Genomic DNA, 24,122 nt, shown 5'->3' with positions numbered 1-24,122 from the left:
GATGCCAAATGTATTTTCCTTGTTGATGAAGTATTCCCATTTTGCTGACTGTCCATCGTATCCATTTCCTTCAATGACTCATCTAACAGTTTCGGGATTAACTTTTATTGAAAACTGTTTTTCTAAATCCTCTGCAAGTTTAACAGCACTAATGCTTGAGTTTTATTTGATTTTTCATAGGATAAATCTCCAATTTTTCTCGTTACCTTCAGTGCATTTTGAACAGTTCTGTGCAGTTTCAAATACTTTATTAATATTAAATATAGTTAAATGTTTTACATTAAAAACTTTGAGGGCCACTGTCACGCTGGCGTGACTTTTGCTCGCCAACAGTTATTGGCCGCTGTCACGTATGCGTGACTTATTTTCGCCAATGACCATGCTTTACATCGACGTTTCTATAGATAGACATACCATAGAAAAACATTTGACGATCAGGAAACATTGGCTTCAGCTGTTTTCCTCTCCCAATTGAGATAGTCTTTTGCTTCCTTCAAATATCAGAAACTTACGCTAGATTTAAAGATATCCTTCAAAATGCTCTTCGATGAGGAAATATATGCTGATCTGTTATCAGAAGAGGATAATTGCTCTGATAGTGAAAGTGATTCGGACAGTGGGAGCGATATAATTGTGAGACGATTCAAAAGTAAGGGAAGAGAAATAATTATGAATCTGAAAGTGATGAAGAGAATTCTGTGACAAATGATTGGTCAGAAGTTGATTCTAAACTTTCATGCTTTCCCGGAACGGTTTGGGTTACCATACACACCAGATATATTATCAACTGTGGAATTTTTCATCGGGGCCGATTTATTTAATTTATTTGCCACACAAACAAACTTGTATCATAATCAGCAGAATAATGATAACGACAATGCATCAACAAAGAAAAGCTTGGATTGATACAAAAGTTGTAGAAATGTAAAAACCAGAATGTTGTAGAAATGTGAAAATGTAAAAAGAAAACCAGAACAAGACGATTATTGGTCTACTCACCCTGGATTACATACACCTATTTTTGGGGATACTATGCCAAGGAACCGATTTTGGCAGTTATGGAAGTATTGGCACTTCAGTAATAATGAGCATTGCCAAGAAAGGCTTGATAAAATAAAACCAGTTTACTCGTACCTGGTAGAAAAGTTTCAAAAAAAATATTAACCCGAGAAAGAATTATCGCTGTATGAAGGTATCATTCCATGGAGAGGCAGGCTATCTTTTTGTACATATAATACTGCGAAAATTATAAAATATGGAATTTTAGTCCGCATGGTGTGTGAGGCGACATCTGGTTATATATGCAATTTAGAAATATATTGCTCGCAAGGAGAATCGCTAATTGCGACAATATTGTCCGTGCCATCGCCATATTTAAATTTATGGCACGATGTATAATATGGACAACTACTACAACAGTGTAAAGGTTGCAGAGAAGTTACTAAAGCATAAAACATACACCTGTGGCACAATTAGAGTAAGCAGAGGAAAGCCAAATTGTTTAAAATCTGCTACATTGAAAAATAAGTCAATGGCATTTCGTAGGAAAGGGAAAATTATGGTATAAAAATGGAATTCAGCCAAACAATTCATAATGATGATTTCTACAATACATTCAGCAGACATGTTCGAATGTGTGAGTAAAAGAACCAAAAAGAAGTGCATTAAACCAATTTGCATACACAAGTATAATAAATTTATGAAAGGTGTTGATCACACCGATCGTGTTATTCCATACTTTGCAAAACAAAAAAATGGACAAAAAAAAATGGTTTTATATCTCATAAACTGTGCATTACTCAACGTGTTCCAGATATACATAAAAAATTCTGAAAATCCTATTAGATTCAAACAATTTTTACTAAATCTTGCACTAGTATGGATTAATGGGAATGAAGAGGAGTGACAATCAAGATCGGCTGCTCAATGTGATAAAAGATCGCTGAGGTTTGATCCACCAGGCAGACTTACTACGAACATGAGAAAACATAGAATAACATGTAATAGTGATAATGGGAGAATTCAAAACCCGTGAAGGGCCTGTAAAGTCTGCACTGCCGCCAAGAAAAGAAGTTCCACTGCATACATTGGTTCTTCCTGCAACGTTTCTCTGTATGTTGGAAAATGTTTTCAGAATTATCATACTAAAAAGAACTATGGATCCTAGGAGTTAAATTTTTTAAATAAAACGTTTTAGTACTAATTAAGAAATATAATTTGAATAAAATGGAATAAAAATAGTGTAACAGTTATTTTAGTGCTTTCTTTAATAATAATTATATACCAACTACTTATGTTTCAAAAAATTGTGTAAATATCACTGTTGGCGAGCAGTAGAACCTGCGTGAACCGGCGTAACGGCACTTCGGTAAATGTGGGATCCACAAAGTGTTAAGATTGTTTTGGATATTTTGAATACTACTGTTTTTAAAATGAATTTATACTAAAAAAATTTCATTTCTAACAGAATTTGTCTTAATTTGCAGCACCTTGCCATGTTCATGCTAGATATAATCACTGATTTTACTACACAAGTTACAATTTGCAAATATAGATGATATATTTTCATTTAAAAGAAAGAAATTATGACAAGCAACATCATCTCAGCAAAACATTTTAGTGTCCTAATTATTATGCCATTTTCCGATTAACACTTTTTGAATAAATTATTTTATTACATAGAATATTTTGATGGTATTTATTTTTGCAAGAAGCAAGACTAAAAATAGAAAAAAATAATATATTAGGAAACAAATTTCTATGTTTCAATAAATAATACAAGATTTAAGCATACAAATTTAAAAAATATAAGTATCCAAAAACAAATGTAAGCCACTGCAATTCTTTCTCCCTTTTTACATAAAAATTTCTAAAAGGAAAATAACTGCTGGTGGTGTGGAGATCCAGCTATTGAATGCCTGAATTTTGGACTTTGTACTGCATAATTTTCTTATGTTAGGCTATGCACATAACCCAAATACAACTTCAGTTTAATACGTTTTAATGTTTTAATCTACCACACGCATTTATAAGCACATAAACATAATAATTACATAAGAGAGTTAAATTATACTTACAACCGGATGAAGGTCTAAAGCTATATTTAGAGATGAGGCATCTTTACATTCAAAAATACTAGTGTCCGACTTCAGCAATTCTTCAACATCTACTTTTATTTCTGGTGTCTCTTCAATAATTTTTCTACCAGCAAAGTCAAATGTGAGTTTTTGCTTTTGACGATTAAGAAGCAAATTATCTACTTCTTCTTTCTTTTCTTTTAAAATTTTTCTTTCTTTAGCACTTAACCACTTTGAATCCACTTGAAAATAATCATTTTCATCATCAATTACTTTGGCTCTTCTTTCTCTGTTTTAAAATAAAATTCAAATTATAAAATATTTATTTTAATATTTATTTTTAAAAGAGATTTCATTAATCAATACATAAATAATAATTAAACCACACTTCAGCAACTTATAGGTCACTGAATGACCCATTTCATAATTACTAGAAGTAACCCACTTGAGTTCCGAAAATGAAATATAATATATAAAAATAAATTATAAAACATAAATATGCAACAAGCACTTGAATGATATATACAAAAATAAAGTGAAAATAAATAATAACAATAACATTTCTGTTTGATTGCAGTAAGGAAATTGCAGTAACTAACATGCATTTTTAAAGACTAAATAATTTTAAGGAAAAATCAAAGGTTTTGGCATTGGCAATCTGTAATCCATAATTAAAAAAAAAAAAAAAAATGGCTTTGCCATTTTGTCTGCTTTCAGTTCAACTTATATAAAAGCGAGCAACAATTTTCATACATGAAATTTATTTTCAGTAAAATTAATAAGTAATTACAGGAGCAGCTTGCTACTGAAAACTCAGATGCCTGTATTCATTTTAAGATGTCTAATTATAAGCAACACTTGACTAAACTGAGATCACACGTTCAGGATCAGGGAAGCCACTAATATCAAAAAGCAAAATAAAGTTCCTTCAGTTGTGTTTTTTTTAAATAATTAGAATTAGAATTTTATTTTTATGTTTTAAGTTTAAAGCATATTGTAATTATTTTCTCAATGATATTTATCTTATTATTTACCAAGAAAGACTCCTATAATGAAAATATCACTGGCCCGAAATGTTTTTAATACATGTTTTTTGGCCAATTTTGACTCACAGCCAAAAAACCCTGAATTAAATCATTCCAAACAAGAGTTTATACATTATTTCAAGCAAAAAGGATGCCAATTATTTCTGAGCATGGGTTGTAATAACAAGGAGAAAACTGATGCTTTTTCCTTTATGTTACAAGATGCACAGTAAAAGGCCTTTCAGTTTTAAAGTAAACTGCTTACCATATATTAGGCACAGAAATATTTTCTTGTCTAAAGCTTTGTAATTAATTTATAGCCAATAACCATTTCAGAATATAATTGAATTCCATTAAATTGTACTCCCAAAATAATCTAAATACTTCACATACGCAGTAAATAAAATTATATGAAAACAGAACAGTGCTGAAATATGAACAATACTTGCTACAGCATGAGAAATTTCAAAATTTCTACCTTATTAAAATAAGTCATATATGATGAATTCACAATCACTTGTAATGAAAGATCTCAAATTAGATTTTTTAATATAAAAATTAATTAAAAAAACACTAAAAAATTATTTGTAAGTTGTAAGCAGGATGAATAGGGAAAAAATTATCAACCTGTATTCTTGCATATATCAACACACATATTGTTCCATGTAAAAAGAATGGAATATAGTAGCATACTCAAAGAAATTTCAAAGATAGTATGTCCTGTCAAAGGAATTTCAAGTAGGTATTAAAACAGTAGTCAGGGGCTATGGTATGATAGTACCATACATACATGCACATAAAAATGTCCTCAACACAGTCAACTTCTACATATTGATTATATCATAAAAATAAACCAAATAAATTCTTATGCAATAAATGAATGTTTTTTATGAAAACATAGGTATCAGCTTACCAAATTCAAAAATCAGATGAATTTTCTAAGAAATCAGGAGAATGTTTTAAGTGACAAAAATGATTTTTGAAGACAAAAACTCACATAAAGAAATCATTTTTGAAACCATTAACAATATTTACACATTATTCTACCGAATGTGAAAGTTGGTTACCTTCAAATAATGAAAGCCTGCAAACATAACACCAAAGTTGTGCCAATCATTTATTCCAAATTCTGAAGGAACTGACATTTTCTTATGTAATAAACAAATCAGTATCTGACCTGCTTCATTTTTGCCTTTTGTAAAGAGACTTTTATTGATTTCTTCTGTTTTGTTATATTTTTCCAAAGCTTTCTTTAGAGCTAGAGAAACTTTTCACAGGTCAACTATTACTGTTCTGTCAACCATATTCAGCAGATGACATCATGTTTATTAATATAATTTTTTTATAGTAGAATCTCATAACTTTGAAAATAATCCATTGCCATGAAGAAGATCCCAATTTTTTTTTTTTTTTTTTTTTTTTTTTTTTTTAATGCAAGCAAAAATAATGTCATAGTAATTATTTAAGCCTTGTGTTTTAGTTAATTAATCCAGTTACCGTAATTGACGGCATATAAGACACACTTTTTTTTCCTAAATTTGGTCTCAAAAAAGTTACCTGCGTCTTATACGTGAAGGTAATTGCATTCAATAATTGTTTATTTGGCTTTTACGAAACGTGAGAACTAAAAGAAACCACGCTATTGAAATTTTTTTACCTTGTGTGTGGCCATCTAAATAAGGGTGCGTCTTATATGCCATCAAATACGGTAATTAATATAATTGTGCACAAAATTAAAAATCAAGAATTCTTGGCTTGTCAAGAACTAATCAGGGTTACATCAAATGAAAGCAGAGATATTACAAGTGTATTGTTACATCACGCCTATCCATAATCGGCGCTTAATGACACTGCTTAACAAGAATTTCAGAGTCTGTGGGATAATATGCAAGTACCCAATTATTTATCTTGAAATAATATCTAATAAATGTCTGAGGCAAATAGTACAAATTCTTTTTAATCATGCATACCTGTTAATACTCTCCTAAATACCTTATTCAGTTTTTATATAATTATTAACAACCACAGCAGATTTCACTTTCTTTAAGAAATTAATTTTGTTTACAGCAATTGCCATTTAGGCCATGTTTTTTGCTAATAAAAGTTATGCTAAGATTAACAGCAATGACCTTTCTACTGTGCAAAATCAAAAAATTGCGATGATAAATAGTATACATTGCAAGTACAGTACAAAGTCTTTAATCCGGACTTGTCGGGACTTCAGTGATTCCGGATTAGGGGTTTTTCTGGATTATAGATCATAAATTTGAATCTGGTAAGATGGCATGCAGAGATTATACAATTAAAAATATGAAACCATAATTTATGAAATAAAGAGCAATTATGATCTAAAGGGGATCAAAATTTACAAAAAAAAAAAAAAAAAAAGCTTAATATTTATTTGTTCACTTTATTAAACATTTCTTTCAATGTAAGTTGTTTAAGTAGCTTCGTTTTTTGTGCTAATACTTTCTCTTTAATTCTATAAACAGACATAATTTCTTGCTCAGATCCACTGTTCAAGTCTTGTAATTGCTGTGTTGAGAATACCGACTAACTTGTCAATCCAAATTTTTTCGTTTTCAATAAACTCTCTGTCACTTTCTTCACTATAGGAAGTGGTACATCAAAACATGCTTTCACTTTGTAGATCCTTTAGCAGCTCCAGAATCGGAAACTCTTTTTGACATAATCAAAAGTTTAAGCTTACTTTTCATAAAATTGCTCTAACAGTCTGCAAAAAATAATAAGCCGGGTCCAATTAAAAGATTAAGGAACAAAGCAATCTGCAACATTAACTGAAAAAGATAATTAGATAATTTTAGCCTAGCTTATATCATCTGTTATACATTAAATGTGCATGCGTAAATGTATTATGCGCATGCGTAAATGCACAATGTGTTTACGCATGCGCAGAAAGTTTGTAGCTTTGAGGTCTGAATTATAGATCATTCTGGATTATGGACATCCGGATTAAAGCCTTTGTACTGTATATAATATTTTCTGAACAATATAATACAAAATGATTTTTAAAAATTACATGAGTACTTTACTTTTTTGCACACATAAGTAAGATAAGATCGTAAAGTTTTAAACCATTTCTTGGGGCTTGTGAAAATCACATCGATTAACAAATCAATGTGATTCAGAAAATACAAAGAAAACCTCAGTACTGCTTTAGGTTCATTGGCAAATACAAGCAATATAGCCAACAGCCTTATTTAATGCTCTTTGGGGAACATGATGTTTTCAGAAATATTTATCCTCATGTGTATAATGTAATTCACCATTTCACCATACTACAAGGTGTCCCATCAAAATCACCCAAACTCTGCACAGCCAGATTTCTTGATTGGAATACACATAAAATGTTCAAAGAATTGCACCTGTATGACCCTCAGTTTTTAATATTAAATGCGAAGGAAATGTATGATGTCATATCTGGTGAAAAACAATAGTTTATTGGAAACACAAACATTGGTAACTGCATATGTATATACAGAGCAACATTCAAAATGTCCATTGTACATATCCAGGCATGTATGCATCTTTCATATTTATAAGGCTGCATCTAGTAGCCCAGTTTGCATAGTAATAATGTATTGTGTACGTTATTGGTTGGATATGAAATACCCAAGCCACTGGATTGGATGTAAGGATCCGGTTTTTTTAAAGCTACCAAATCTGATAATTATAGATTTCTTCCTATGAAGGAATTGCTTTTTCGAGACTTAGTTACAATGAAACACAATTTAGCTGCTTGTCTTCATGCTGCTTATACTTTGATGGGCACCACTCTGCTGCACCATGTGAAGTAAGCCATTCTATGGATTGAGCATGCATGTCTTAATGCATGGAGTGGACATTTTGAACATCTTATTTAAAAATAAGCAAACACAGGGTTCTTACACATTTCTGCACGCAGAAATTAAGTGCTTTTAAGGACCATTAATGAAAAAAATTAAGGGCCTATGAGGAAATGAGAACTGAATAAATTTAATGAAAAATATTATCTATGCCTGAATTTCACTTTTGTAATACCATCCTAAAAATGAAATAGATCACTAAGTAGTATGCATTATTACTAAACATGAATTAATTAACATAATGATTAATAAGTTTGAGAATAAAATAAACTTTATGCAATTTATCAAGTAGCATTTAATATTTTACACTTATAATAGTTGGACATATTTGAAAGAAGATAAGTGACATTTACATTTTATTAACAATTAGCTTTATGTTGATTTTTTTTATGTCTCATTTTGTCACATACTTGGTCAGTCAAGAGGTTTAGTAAGTAGCAGGTAGATTTTTATGTCAAACGGCATAGGTTAAAATGAGAAGTAAGATCATAATCAGAATGATTCATAATCAGCATATTCATAAAGAATGAATGTTGTCACTACTCCTGCTTGTCTACAGAGAGACCTGCTGATTAGAACTAACCTGAAAGGCCTGATGTAGGCACGGTTGGCAAGTATTGAAAGTTAGCCAGGCTCTGTTTGATGCAGTTAGTGTCGTAGCTTCATGTAAAGTTCCAGGGGTTGTAACCCAGTTAATATACTTTAAAGTTCCAGTAAGCCATTAAAGCACCAGAGGTGATAAGTTGTTTTGTATTATTTTAAGTCTCACTAGATACAAAGAATAAGTTTTACTTGAATTTTTACATTTTTGTGTTTTATCTTGTGACCATAGTGAGTATTAATGAAAGGCAATAACTCACTTTAATATGTAGAGATAATTTTTAAGTGTAAGCAGTTAGTTATAAATAATTAAATTAGGTAGTTAGATAAACTTAGTCATTATGGATTTACATGGCCGCTATTAAATTTTATTTTTAACAATATTGTTAAAAAAGCCCTATTAAAATTTCACAGTTTAAATACATGCAATTTTTGACATTGATTCTTAAATCATAAACAATTGAGTAATTTACATAATAATAACTGCATATATCTTTGAAGAATGATTTTCTTTACGTATTCAGTTTCTTTCTTCAACATGTTTCCTTTTTATTTTAGAATTTTTGGATTTAATTAAGGATTTCTGTCATTCTAAAAAACACTAAATGCATTTAGAATGTATAGAAAAAGTGGCTAATTTTATTTCTTTAGTAATATGAACATTCAGAAGAAATATCAAATATATATGGTAAAGCAGGCCAGTTACAGAGCTGGTGTGGCAGAATTTTTAGAATTTAGTAACACATCAAACGACAAAATCTCAAAATGGCAAAACTTTTAGAATTTAGAGTGGACATTGGAAGCAGAATTTAGAAAGGCACTAGACAGCAAAATTTAGGATCCACAGAGATTGCATCAGATGGGGAAATGCCTAGTGCCAGCTCTGTGTATGATGCATTACGACATATTATATGAATCTTTTAAATTTTCAGTTTTCAATTTCTTTATTAATAAAAAAATCCCTTTCTATAGCCTCATTCACAAGAACAGATTCGACCGGTAGCGAAAACCGGTTCTTTCAATGTGTCCCGTTCACATGGGACAAGCATTAACTGTCTCGCCGAATTGGAGGTAGAACTTGGTTGAATGTCCCTTACCTCTCGGGAGCAGGGCAAATGGGGAGATTTCCCGTACTATGCTGCGAGGTTCACTTAATTTTAGTTACTGCTCACTGGACTGTCAGCGAAACAATCGCGCTGATAGATGTCTGGGGATGTGATAGGATCCCCCAAAAAATTAGATAGAACTGTACAAAGACAGACAAGGTTATCTGATATTCCAGAAATATCGTTCAAATTAAAACTAAAGTTAAGACAAGTGCATATCGGCTTCAATGCGACAAGGGACTCGGTACCTTTTGAATTATTTTTTTTTTTAATTTAAGCATTTTCATCTACTTTTTATGAATATTATTAAATGGTTTTGTGAGACAAAATAATTTTAAGCTGAAAAATGTTTTTGCTAGTAATTTTTTTTAATTTAAATTTTTGAAGAAAAATTTTACAGTTAAAATGTCTTTCTTCTCCTACAATTCTCAATGTCTCCCCCCCCCAGTTTTTTTATTGTATTTATTAGAGAGTTCTTAATAACTTCAAGGAATGATTTTGCAGTTAATGAGATTTTGCAGTTAATGAATTAATTTCTGAGAAAAAAAATAAAAAATACACTTTGATCTAAAATCTTTAAAACAAATATGATCTCAGTCACATTTTCATTTCAAATAATTTTTCCTTTCAGTATTTTGCAAAACCCATACTTGTTTCTATAAAGTGTATAATTTTAAATAAGCAGTAAAAATAATAAAAAAATTAGTCCATACCTGTATATGTTTTGGGACTTTAAGTAAAAGGATTTATTGAAAAAAAAAAATGCAAACGCTTTCTCAGTTTGCATTTGCACTTTAAAGAATACAAACTGTCTAAATAGTCATTTAATCATTTCAAATCTTTAAAATTTTATTACTGAATTTCAATACACGTATATATATATAAATCAAATCAAGTGCTATTTATTCAATTGGTAAATATAAACATAAATTACAAACCTTTTTTTAAAACCTTATGTGGCCAGAAAAATTGCGAAAACTCATAAAATGCAAGCAGAATTTTTCTTTACCTGTTTTTGTTTTGTAAAACACAAACAATTTTAATACATTAATTAATTATAATATTGTTCCGTGCGTATGGGTTGGTAATAGATTTATAATAATTCGTAAATGATTGTCATTGCACTCAAATCTGATGATAGCTTAATTAAATTTATTTTATCAACAGAAACACTTCAAAGTTCTGGAATTTTCCACAGAAATACTCATACAAGTGTTTAGAATATCACTAAGTATAATCAGTAGTTATGCTTCAATCTAATAAGAACGTTAAACACAACGGAATGCAAAACGCATCTTAAGAGAAAGTTAACTCAGAAATATCTCCAATCTCACGCTGAACTAACAACTGGCAACAATAAAAACTTATATAGCATAAATATTGCCATACAAATAGTGTGGTATAATGAGATTATTACTTTGAAATTGATGTTTCGAATTGATGCCCAAGAACCAATATTTCCCATTCTGCTTCATTGCATATCTTTCTAAAAAGTAAAAAAATCATCCAATTAATTTCTTTTATCATTTTTTTTTAAATGCGAGAAGTTTTTTTTAATAAGCTGTGAAAATGTCGGTAACCGATATATTTTTAGATATGAAATTTAAAAATTAATGGGCGTCAAAAAGTCTAAAAATATGAACGATTTTCAAAAATTCTCTCAAAATATTTTTTAAAAAAATTACGCTAAAAATTTCATTTAATTTTTTTTCCCTCCACACTGTGTTATGGTGCAAACTAGTATAATATTCTGAAATTCTCAGTTTATTTGTTAATATTTGCAAAAAATCGTTTAAACTTTAAATTTGAAAAAAAAAAAATCTAATCCTCTAAAAATTAAAAGTGTGACACCACATCCACAAGCAGTGTATGTACAAAGTTTGAATTCTATATCTTATTGGGAAGCAGTTTAAAAATCCAGGACCATCTTTTAACCATAGCGACAAGCACCAAGAGTGAACTAAATAACAGCTTATAAAATAAAAATAATAATAATTAAAAAGCATATATTTTTCAGGAACCATTACGAAAGTTCAGGTACCAGTTGCGAAAGTACAAATTACAAAATTAACAACGTTAAAAATGTGTAAAAAGTATTAGAAATCTGCCAATATGGAGACGTGATTCTTCACAGAGGCTTAGGTGTAAAGGGAAGGAAGACGGTAGTCTTCTGAATGGGTCCTTAAGACGAAACTCTTTCATGTCTCCTTTTTCTCCTCTTGCTAATGGCAGCTGTGGGAAGGAGCATTGCATGTGAACGGGGCTTATAATGCCTGCTCATGTGATAAGATCAGAAGCATTTTTGATATTTTCCATGCTTGTGTCTAGTGAAAAGTAGAGAAAATAAAGGGAAAATAAACATGTTAAAAAAAAAGACTTCTAGTATCAGAAGTAAAACATTCAAATACAGTACAAAGTCTTTAATCCGGACGTCCATAATCTGGAATGATCTATAATCTGGACCTCAAAGCTACAAACTTTCTGCACGTGCATAGCATTTACGCATGTGCATAATATCTTTATGCATGTGCATATGCATTTATGCATGTGCATAATACATTTACACAAGTGCGTTTAATGTATAACGGACGGTGTAAGCTAGGCTAAAATTATCTAATTATCTATTTCAGTTAATGTTGCAGATTGCATTGTTCATTAATCTTTTAATTGGATCCGGCTTATTATTTTTCGCAGACTGTTAGAGCAATTTTATAAAAAGTAAGCTTGAACTTTCGATTATGTCAAAAAGAGTTTCTGATTCTCGAGCTGCCAAAGGATCTACAAAGCGAAAGCATATTTCAATGTCTATCAAACAAAAAGTGGAATTGCTGCAGAAAATGGATAAAGGCATGAAGAAAGTGTGAGAGAGGTTAGTGAAAATGAACAAATTTCGATTGACAAGTTAGTTGGTATTCTCGGCATAGCAATTACAGGACTTGAACAGCAGAACTTTGTAACTGAACAAGAAATTATGTCTGTTTATAGAATTAAAGAGAAAGTTTTAGCACATAAAACGAAACAACTTATAAACAACTTACATTGAAAGAAATGTTTAATACAGTAACAAATAAATATTAATACTTTTTAGATCATAATTGCTCTTTATTTCATAAATTACAGTTTCATATTTTTAATTTTATAATTTCAGCATGCCATCTTACCAGATTTAAATTGAGGACCTATAATCCAGAAAAAACCCTAATCTGAAATCGCTGCAGTCCCGACAAGTCTGGATTAAAGACTTTGTATTGTATTAGTTTTTCGTTATTCTTCCAGAATCATGGGTATATAAATCTTCAAATTCTTCTAAACTTTCCAAGCTGCAATGTCTAAAATCCTACAGAAAAATTACAGAATTTTATAGAAAAAACTGATTCATATTCTGAGAATTTTGAATATTCTGAGACAATTACATGGGAAAAAATCTTACTATGAAAAAATTAAAAAGAAGACATTTTTAATTAATTACACAGCTAATTTTGCTTTTGCTAAGAGCTGTATCATCAATTTTGCTTTACAGCAATATAACTTGTTTATTTTTCAAATTCAAAATACTGTATAAGTTGCCAAAATGAAACTTTATAATATGACAGCGAATAATAAAAATGTTTTATTTTAATGCTATTTTTTAAATATAATTTCAATACATTACCATTATTTTAATGAAATTTATCAATGTTACAATGTTTTAAAAAAAACATTAAAAAATTCCCAGATCTCGTAATTAAAAATTTTCTATTGAAATTGATCTTAAAATCACCAACATGTTGATAAGTCGCCAAATTTAGAGCCGTTTAATAAAAGAATTCACATCTCCAAAAGTGAAAAGCTGTTTAAGAGCTCTTTATTAGAAAAAATGAATTTTGAAATGCTTATGTTTCACTTCTTGCTTAGAAACTCAAGTGTCCCATCATTTATATTAGAAATAGAAACAAATTATAACCCATGAAACCATTCAAAAGATAACCATATATGTCAGTGAATCGCCAAAAAATATTCATCCAAAATGATAATCCACACTCAAAATGGCCGTCATAGAAACAGACAGAAATTTCAGATAATTAAAATTAAGGGCATTCTGCTGATTTGGGCCAAAATTAAGGACTTTTAAGGACCAAAATTCGATTCCAAAAACCTAAAGACTTTTAAGAACTCTTAAGGACCGTACGAACCCTGAAATACTAATGTTCATGTTTCCAATAAAGTTTTTTTTTTACCTTGCACTGGATATGATGTCACACTTTTCTTTCGCATCATCTTGAAAACCACGGGTCATACAGGTGGGCATTTTAGGCATTTTTTATGCATTCCAAGCAAGAAATCTGGCTGTGCAAAAATTGGGTAATCTTGACAGGGTATCCTGCAAATCACTGAGGAAACAGCCTTGATTTTCAGGTACATAAGTAAACTTCAGCCCTCTTTGGCAGATAACTCTCATATATTCTACCATATTCCAAATAATCTAATCATTTTATAAGCCACATAGAGCAAAATAAAGTGATTGCAGACTCCATAAATCATATTTTAAACAATGAAATATTAAGCAAGGTGACATAAAAGTTGGGAGAAATTTCAAAAATAAGAAGTCAAGAGATATTGTAGTGAATTACTTTGGTACGACTACTCGACGGAATGGCTCTTTTGTCACACATTCATTTTATTTGAGCATCAAAATTTATTAATAAATATAGTGCTCCACATCCATTGCTAACATGATGTATTAAATAATGAAAATTTCAATTTGTTGCACCCATGCCCGTTTGTTTCAAATCTGCATGTATGTTGCATCTGCACTTGATCATTCGGCAATAAGACGCCCATCTGACGATCTAAATTAGGATTTATTTTAGGGGTAAGGCTTATAATAGGAATATCCTGAAAAACCATACTAGGGTTATTTTCTGATTATGTATTTTTCGGGAACTCGGTATTCGCCATTTGTTTGTAATAGCCATTTATGCTAAGCACAGAGATGAAAGGACACTTAAAACTAAAGAGGGAAAAAACCTCTAGTCCGTTGGAGCTTTGAACTTCATTGTACATTTTTTAGTTGTTTTTCGAAGCTGTGTGTGGTTTTGAATGATGCACATATGAATTCATTGAGAAAATCAGGTAATTTTGGGTGCAAAAAAGGATTTTTTTTGAAGATAGTAACATTTCTAATTATTAACTACAGTAAGACTGAAATAGAACCCAGTAGATAGTTTTTTTTTTTTTTTTTTTTTTTTTTTTTAAATACAACAATAAAGAACCAAAAGAATTTAAACTGTAGAAAATGATCATTACGGCAAACTACAGCAATGGTTTATCCAGTACTTTTTGTAGTTCCATTTGTAATCAGTATTAAGTGTTTGCTACTGGAAATTTGGGAAAATGATGTTGGCTGGGACACTGAGTTGCCAGATTACCTTAAACTCAAGTGGAGTAACTGGTGTTTTACAGTTAGATATGCGAGACAAATTACTGTTCCAAAAAAATTATCTATGAATTTAATTCACAAAATTAAAGAAATTAAATTCACGAATGAAAGTCTACATATTTTGCTACACATATTCTCTTGTTCATGACGCTGTTGCATATTGTTGTTACTTTAATAATAAGAGCAACATTTCAGTGGTATCTGTTACTTCAAAAAGCAGAATAGCCGCTTTGAAGAAACTGATATCACTATGATTAAAACTAATGGCAGTGATCATAGGAGTTTGAACGGGAAGATACCTTGTCAATTTTTTTTAATGATTTTAATAAGTTTGTGTTTTGGATATACTTTTTTTATTGTTTTGTACTGGAATAAGATTTCTGAGAAACAGTGGATACAGTTTGTTAGTTGCAAAGTAGTTAAATACAGGAAAAATCAGTTCCTAGGTCTTGGAATCATTACAGAGGAAAAGATAATCATGCTGATTTAGTCAGTAGATTTAAGTCAACAAAGTGTTTGTTGTAAGACAAATGTTGGAGATACAGTCTATATTGGTTGAACATGTAAGACAAATGTTGGAGATACAGTCTATATTGGTTGAATAGAAAGATAGTTTTTGCTCTAAACATTCAGCTAAACATATTGCTTCGGAAGTAATAGAAATTTAAGAGAGAAAAAGAACTGTTGTGCGTAGTGTTGTGATTAAGAATTACATGACAGAGAAAATGGTACATAAAAATTTTTCTTTGATAAAGCTCCTATGCATTATTGCTTGGCATCTTAGATTTACTATCCACCTCAGATGATGATTAAACATGACTATGAAATCGCATTTTCTCCAAATAAGATAGCCAGCTCTAGATCATTTTTTGATAATCAATACAGTGCAAATGCAAGAATTCAGTAGAGAAACTCATTTAAAAAAGGAAAATCATCACACAGTAAACTCAGTACATTACAGAATCGATAATATAATGTTGTCACTATAAATATGGATACAAAATACATATGCTGCACTCAGAAATCAAGCAGAGACACTGGATTATTAATGCACAAGCAGCTATTCAAATCAGAAATGCATAACACACTCTCAACACAGAATAATCAGGTGATGGACAATCTTCCAATATCCATAGCGAATGCTGCTAGAGCTTTTTCAAAAACAGGATTTGGTTTTACAGGTCCTTTTCTACGTTAAGTCAAAAATCAGAAGTCTGCACAAATAAAGAAATTGTAGCGATCACATGTTTTGGTGAAGCCTTGGTAATTGCTTGCTTGTGTCACCATCTATTAACCCTGGTGAGAAGTGCTGCATCATATGAGCGGGACCCAAACCTGGGTTAATTTATTAAGAGTCAAATTCTCTACTGCTAGCCAAAAAGAGCTACGTTGTGCTAGGTTCAAGAATTCCAATTCTTTCAAATTTGCGAGCATTGAGTTGTTCTCGAGATCACTACAAGATTTAGCATTTGTACACATGCTAATATTTTTGCAAGAAATAATTTGACAAGCTTCTCCAGTCTAGTCTAATCTAGCCATATATTTAACTTAGAACAAATAAAAAATTTTTCTATAAGTTAGTTCATAGCTTTCATAGCTTGATGATAACTATCAGAATAATTTTAAATTAATGAAAAGTATCCTCTTCAACCAATATGTTTTCTGACATTTATTGTTTTAACCTAACAAACTTAAAACCATTAGAAACAAACAATTTTTGTGCTGTTTATTTTTGTAATAGTTATCATTGCTACACAGAAAAGTTTTAAAAATTCACAATTTAAAGACTGCACCATGACCTTAATTATAAATAATGCACAATATAAAAACTTAACACATTCGTATAACAAAAAATATTTCACAAGCATTTAAATTACTGCAAGATGTGATACAAAATAAATTATTTATCGTTTAGTAAAACTCAAGCAAAGAAAAAGAAAAAACATTTTAATACTTTTCCATTAAAGTCATAGCATGCATTTTTAGTACCATATTGTCTCCTTTTGGCTTATATCTTTCCCCACGCCTTTGGTTCAATACCAGACAAAATGGAAAATCAAGGACAAAGTAATGTTCTCCAATTTCACAACAAAATCCTCCAAAAACCCAAAGTTGTGGCCTAAGTTAGTTTAGCATGCAGCCTACATTCTTTTTTAAAGCCATTTTTATCAATTTCCTTGGTCTTGTAGCATCTATCACACTTAATGTTCGAACAAGATAACAAAGCACTGGCACATACCTTTCTCAAGTAACTATTCCAACCAACCACGCATTCATTTAAAGCAAGTTTTCGTTGGTAAACCTTAGTAGACTTAAACTTCTAATACCACATGTAAATTAATCATGTGGCAGTAACGAAAGGAATGCATGATTCAACAAACTACATTGGTGCTTCAAAATTTTTTTTTCTCTCTAGCATGAATGAAGGCTATAAGGCTTTTCAGCTTTGCATCACATTTTAATTTCATAATATGTTTATTAAAACAGAATCTTTGTTTGTGAAGAATTCTGTTTCTTTAAGAACCAGAATGCTCATTTTATTCTCTGTCTCTCTATCTCTCTAGGCAAATCCTTAGTCATTAAATTTATTACAGTTTAAAAAAAAAAAAAAAACTGATTATATGAAAAATGTGTCTTCTTGAACAATGATATAAAAACAATTATTGCCAGGAAAAAAGCCACATCAAATTGGGATTACCTAATGCCAAGGAAATAACATGAAAGAAATGGCAAGTAACAGAAAAGTTCGAATATAGTATTATCTGAATTGAATATTTTTAATTAGCAGAAATGAAACTGAATTTGTAGTTTCCACAAAATTACTTATGGTAGTAATTAAATCAAATTACAGCAGCCATTATACTAAGTAAATAAAATAGTAAACATAGTATACATGTATATAGCAGCATGCTACTGGTTCATCAGAACTTTTTAGCAGATAATAATGCACAGATAGGCACATAATAAAATAAGAGCTGTTACAAGCAAAATGAATGTCAACAAATGACACTGCAGAGAATAGAAACAGAAACTTTTCTTAAAATGCAAGGATCATTGCTGATGACTGAAATCACTTGCAAAAAAGTCTGCACATCGAGAATCTCAATCCAAATGAACCATGGCCACTCCCAGTTTCCTGTTTATAAGTTGACCGAGGGAAGAGTAAGCACTTCTGGAAGCTGCAAGAATAACTGCTCCAGCAGCTTCAAAAATTTATAGCCTGGAAACTTCCAGAACATTGGCATGTTAAGGATAAATCACCTAATGCTTCCAAGCACCACAGTACAAGTGTTTCAGCTTATATCTACAGTTCTACTTGAGTTATGCTTACAAACTGACATCTAATAACTTTATGAATTGACGCATAAAATAGATATTAACACTTACTTTGTTTATATGTGTCCATGTCTGAGACATCAAAGTACGATAATACATCATAAGGAAAAATCCTTTTCAACTGATTATGCAAACCAATCAACAAATAAAATTTTATTCCAAAATAAAATCAAGTAAAATACCTTTTAAAATAATATTTCCATGATTTTTAAGATATCAGATTTATGCATAATTACAAATACAATTAAATAATAATGCTTACACAGTGCGGTCAAATTCAAGCAGTTTGTCTCTGTGTGCCAAAGCATTCTGTAATCCTGAATCAATATCTACTGATTTATCAATATTGTCTTTATCAGAATCCTGATTCATTAACTTGTTATACAATTTGCATCCAGCTTTAGACTTGCGAATAATAATTTCTTGTTCTTTTGGTGTGCATACCTATAATTTTAAAAATTTGTATGGCTATAGAAATAAAAAAACTAAGTAACTAAATGAAAAATAATAACACTGCAAAATTTAACTTTTAAATACAAACTATTCACATACACCTTTATAATAAAATCAAAGCACTGTCAAAGACTACTCTGATACTGGAATGCAAGATACGGGTTGTTTTTAAAAGGTGGTAACAGCTATATTTCTTTTAACATGGACCCAGATATGTACTCCTAATTACAAAGTTCTTTAAAAGAAATAAGATGCTGAATTTAAAAGAGAGAGAGAGAGATAAGAAAAGAAAAAGGATATAAATCCAGAAAGGAAAAAATTAATTTGTGATCTGAAAACTTCTGATTATACTTCAAAGAAGAGTTTACTGTTAAAAATGTTTGTACTTTACGATTATTTGTGCCCCGCTGAGAAGTTGCAAAACAGTATTCATGAAGCAAAGCAGTATGTTGCCAAAATAGTTATATGGCAACCCACATATGTATGTTGCACATGTACTTTTCGGCTAGCCTGCCAAAGGATGTCACGTTTATGCAATTCTCCAATTTCTTTTTAATAAAAATGGATCACTAAGTAGATGGAATGACTTAGTGATCAGAGAGGCAGATTTTTCTTTTCCTTTTAAGTATGTGTTTTGATGCTGCTATTTTGAAAATTGATGTTGCATTTCCCATGTTATCTTGGAGAAAAATTAGTCAGCAGCAGATACTTAACTTTTTTAATTTGAGTGTGAATAATAAAAAAATAAGAAATTTTTTTAATCAAAAATTTTTTAATGTATCATTTTGTTCCTTAAATAAAATTCAATTCAGAATTAATTTCAGTTTTAAAAGCTGTGACATTTATTAAAATCTTGAAAAGGCATATTACAAGTATGGATAGAATTAAACATTAAAAAAAATGCTAGTGTGAGAGAAAGAAAAAATTATAAAGAGATTTAAAATCAGTTAATTATTACAAAATCCTATCACCATCATTCGATTTTATATTGGATGCGGAAAGCAAACAGTGTACAGAAGTTGAGCTAGAAAATTTGCAACTGACATACCATACTTACTCATATACTCTCCCTCTCACATATTTTCCTTCTAGTTTTCTCAGAACATTATTTCAAAACTTTTGATTCATGTTAACAATGTAAAATGTATGTACAAATAGAAAAGCATTTTATGTAAGTAAAAAGAATATTATTGAAACTGATAATTTCTCTGAAATATGTAATACTATAATGTTGTGTGTCATAATGTGCACATTTAAGCCATCTCTTCAGAAACAGCATACACTGTATAATTTTATCCTTTCTGTTTCTTTAAGCAATAAAATTAATAACTGAATTCACAATTTACTCTTTATTTTTTGATATTATTTAGTACTAAGTATTTATTAGGTATATTTATTATATTATATTTATTACTATTTACTATATTTATTATTATTTACTATATTTATTATACTAAGTATTTATTAGGCCAGTCTCTGCGAGTTCCGCATAGGTTTGTAATTTTTTAAAATTAATAAATGCTTTATTTACAGGATTTTTCTGTATGGAAAATACAACAGTTTTACTATATGGTTTTACTATATGGTTCTGCTACAGAAAAACTTCACTGTAGGTTGTAAGGTTTTCAAAAAATTTTGCTCCTTAGTTTAAGAAAATTTGTAACTGAAATCATACACAAGGATGAATGTTTAAAGAAACAGATGAATGTTTAAAGAAACAGAATCCATAAGTAATGTTTTTATAATAACCTGTGTTTCAGAAATCATTTTTAATTAGCTTTCCCCTTCATAATCCTTTTTAAAAAAAAGGTATAAAAAATATTTTTATTTTATCTCTTTTACTTAGTATGTTCTTTTTTTAATATATTCTTACCAGGAATTCAACAACTTATGAACATTGCTACTTCACTACAGTTCCTCCTTTTCAAGTAAAAGCTTATCAAAATTTTTTGCTTATAACAGTCAGTAAGATGGTACCTACTAAAAAAAAAATCTAATAACTTACACTATCATTTTTTACCTTCAACACAGCATAGAGTTATATAATTGCTCCACAAATTTCTTTTTAAAGACACATTTTTGTTTTTATAAAATAAATTCCTTAATCATAAATTCTGCCTTTTAAGACCCTAAGCTGCTTGTTGATTATATTGATGCTTAATTTAAAAACCACCAAAGAGGCAATGAAATGCTAAATGTGGCTAGCTTTTATTTGCCTATGCTGTATCATTATTGCAACCCTTCAGATGGGCTTTTCTTCCCAGAATTTAAAACACTTTTCATGTTCCATTCTTTTATAATAACTTAAATATGAAGAGTATTCAAGATTTTTGAGTTCGTGAATCTTCATGCTTAAAACTAGCATGCACCCTTGCAAGTTAAAAGTCACCTGTTTCTTCTGCCACTGGATGAAACAAGCACAGAATGATTTTTGAATACACAGTTGAATATTTTTGTTTTGGATCCTGCAGCCACATGATAAACCAACTTTGCACATGAAAATGAAAATCATCTGCAGCTCTTTAAGTCTTCCTCCTTGTCCTTACATTCAGTTGCATTTGCATTTGGAAATTCAATAAGTGGTTAACTAAATTCGAAATTTTGTTACCCATTTGAAAAATGAAACTAACCAGAAGACTAATTGTTTCAAAATACAATGCTAAATTTATAAGGGTGACCAAAAATTTGTGAATTATACAATATTACCCTTACCAAGTTTTAAAACTATCTAGTTCCAAATTTAGTGAATTTATGTAGCACAGAAAATTAAAAACCACTACCAAGATATTTATTCTGTATTTTCACAGTGCATTAAAATTGCATACAAGCTATGACCTGCATAACAGGAAATAAATTAAATGGAAGATTTAACTTAACAGTTGCTCCATTCATATAATTTGTAGTTGTTCCATTCTTAATTGCTATTTCTTACATTTAAAATTTTGATACTTAACCCTCTGAGTGGCAAGGCTTTTTCTGGAAACTGCATTAAAAATGATCGTGTGTACTCGATTGGTCTTTCGCAAAAACGGCAAGTATTTGGACTCTAACTACTTGAAAAGCGGGTGCCCCCACATGCGAAAATAATTAAGGTATTTCTCCCCTCCCTTGAATTTAGCGAGAGAAATTAGTTTTTCTCCCTATGGTATCTTCGAAACACACGTGGTTGCCAGAATGATATTTTAGCTTGTGTTTGGCTATTTTATATTTTTGATACTAACATCTACACTATATATTACCTCGTAGCTTAATCAGGATATGTGTCGAATGCAGAAATATAGTCAATTTGCATCATTAATAGAAACTACGTAATATGTTTTAAATTTCGAGTTTCTTTAAGGAATTGCTTCGATACTGGTGAGAAATTAATCTTGCATTCTTTACAGACATTTTCTGTGAAAATACTTTTAAATATACATAGTCAAAGGAATTATATAAGAACTTTTCCCCCTTGCATTCCAGTTTTTCGAATATATATTATGCGCAACTTATTTTAATATGATGTTTTAATTTAATTTTCAAATATTTTAAGTTTATTTCAGATTAAACTATTATATTTAAATAATTCTTTATATTGCATTATAAAATTATTAATAGTTAATTATTTGTGATATCATTTTCGATAACTTAAATTATTTTAAATAACAATTTTTATTATTAATAATTAAGAAAACGGAGTCAGATTAATTCAAATATCGATATCTGCTGGCAAATGTGTTCACTGGCAATTTAAGAATAGCTGAACTTGTTCACTGAATCCCCCCTTAGCTAACAATTCTTATAAAAGTTCTATCAGCGAACAACTAATGTTATATGCTGCACGTCAATGCTACATTCATAAATAAATTAAATAATGTGTTGGCCTGAATACAAGTTAGCTTCACATATATGAGTGATCCAACTATTTCTAAGTCCTTGCGCAAATTAGAAAAAGTAATGTAATCCTGAAAAATTTCAATTTTCAGATTTCATTGGAAATATCCATTTTGACAAGTTCCGTTGTGATGTCAATACGTAAGTCGCATAACTTAGAAAAACGATTCGTCATAAAATATAAACCTTATGTTAAGGACTTACGACTAGTTTCGACGTGACGTGTGTATGTACATATGTATGTATGTATTTCGCATAATTCAAAAACGATTAGCCACATAATGTTGAAACTTTCTGTATGGAGCTACTATAATATCTAGTTGTGCAACTCCCTTTTATATTGCAATCAGCAGTGCTAAAAGGCATTTTGAATTGGAAGATCATATCTCATTTTCAAACAAAATAAGTTTAAATGAAGTGCAGCAAAAATGTGATTAGTTTGTTAAGCCTACAAGGAAATTATTATTATAATTTTTTTAAATGTTTGCAAATTAATTAATTAATATATGGTTGATATTTCAAATGATTTCAAATATATGGTATTTATTTGTTTGTAAGTATTCTCCAAGGAAGACAAATAATCTAAATAGCATACCTTAAGAAACACATCAAACACACTTCCTTTTAAAAGAAAAATTAAAGAATAATTGACTAAATTTCCTTTAAATCTGTTTACAAAATATTACATATAAAACAAGTTATGTTTTCAGAAAGGCAATTTAAGGAGGAAAATATTGTTTAGGAATGAATATTGCACAATATTTCCCCCTTAAACTGTTTTTCAAAAAAATATTTGTGTAATATTCATTCTAAAGTAATATTTTTACTTGTAAATTTGATATGTTTAAATGTGTGTTATCTGCCTGTATATATTATTGTAAGGATTTTAAGTTTTACTAATGTTTATTTTGTTTTAAAACTTTGTTATCCTCTCTTATTTTTCATTTCCGGCCAGAATAAGCACTAGTAGAATTGTATACGCAAATGAGGTTGCCAACTGTATAAGTATTTAAGATATGGCTTTTAGCCAAAAGAGAGGGGAGAGACTTTTCGCTGCCTTAGTTCTCGCTGACATTTGAAGACATTGTAGTTTTTTACATTCCACTCACTACATACATAGTATTAAAAGGCCAAACTTCTCATTACTACTGTCTGTAAAGCATCTTAGTTCTGATTTAGTTTATTTCTCATTTTCTACGTTTTAGATCATAAGTACTGGTCTCTATATCTCAAAATGCAGGAATGGCTGTACGTTGAAAGAAATAAAGGGTAAATTTAATCCTTCTTTGTTGCATCTTCTACACACACACACACACACACACACGAACATAGCTTTGAGTAAATTCCCTGTTTCTACTCAGGACTCC

General features: G+C 30.1%; 1 protein-coding gene across 1 annotated transcript in view; it reads right to left on the bottom strand.

Moving 5' to 3' along the window:
* Positions 1–24,122, bottom strand: part of LOC118185838 (activating signal cointegrator 1) — a 106,685-nt gene that overhangs the window by 65,934 nt on the left and 16,629 nt on the right. Inside the window, exons 3-4 of the mRNA XM_035355757.2 lie at positions 18,692–18,873; positions 3,078–3,366 (exon numbers count right to left, since the gene is read on the bottom strand). Of these exons, the coding sequence (XP_035211648.1) occupies positions 3,078–3,366; positions 18,692–18,873 (471 nt within the window). The remainder of the gene's footprint in view (positions 1–3,077; positions 3,367–18,691; positions 18,874–24,122) is intronic.

This window comes from Stegodyphus dumicola, chromosome 9, assembly GCF_044657685.1.
Source record: "Stegodyphus dumicola isolate Sdum_Otavi_A_Nest chromosome 9, ASM4465768v1".
NCBI classification, from domain to species: Eukaryota; Metazoa; Arthropoda; class Arachnida; order Araneae; family Eresidae; genus Stegodyphus; species Stegodyphus dumicola.
This window is presented reverse-complemented; position numbering and strand designations above follow the sequence as displayed.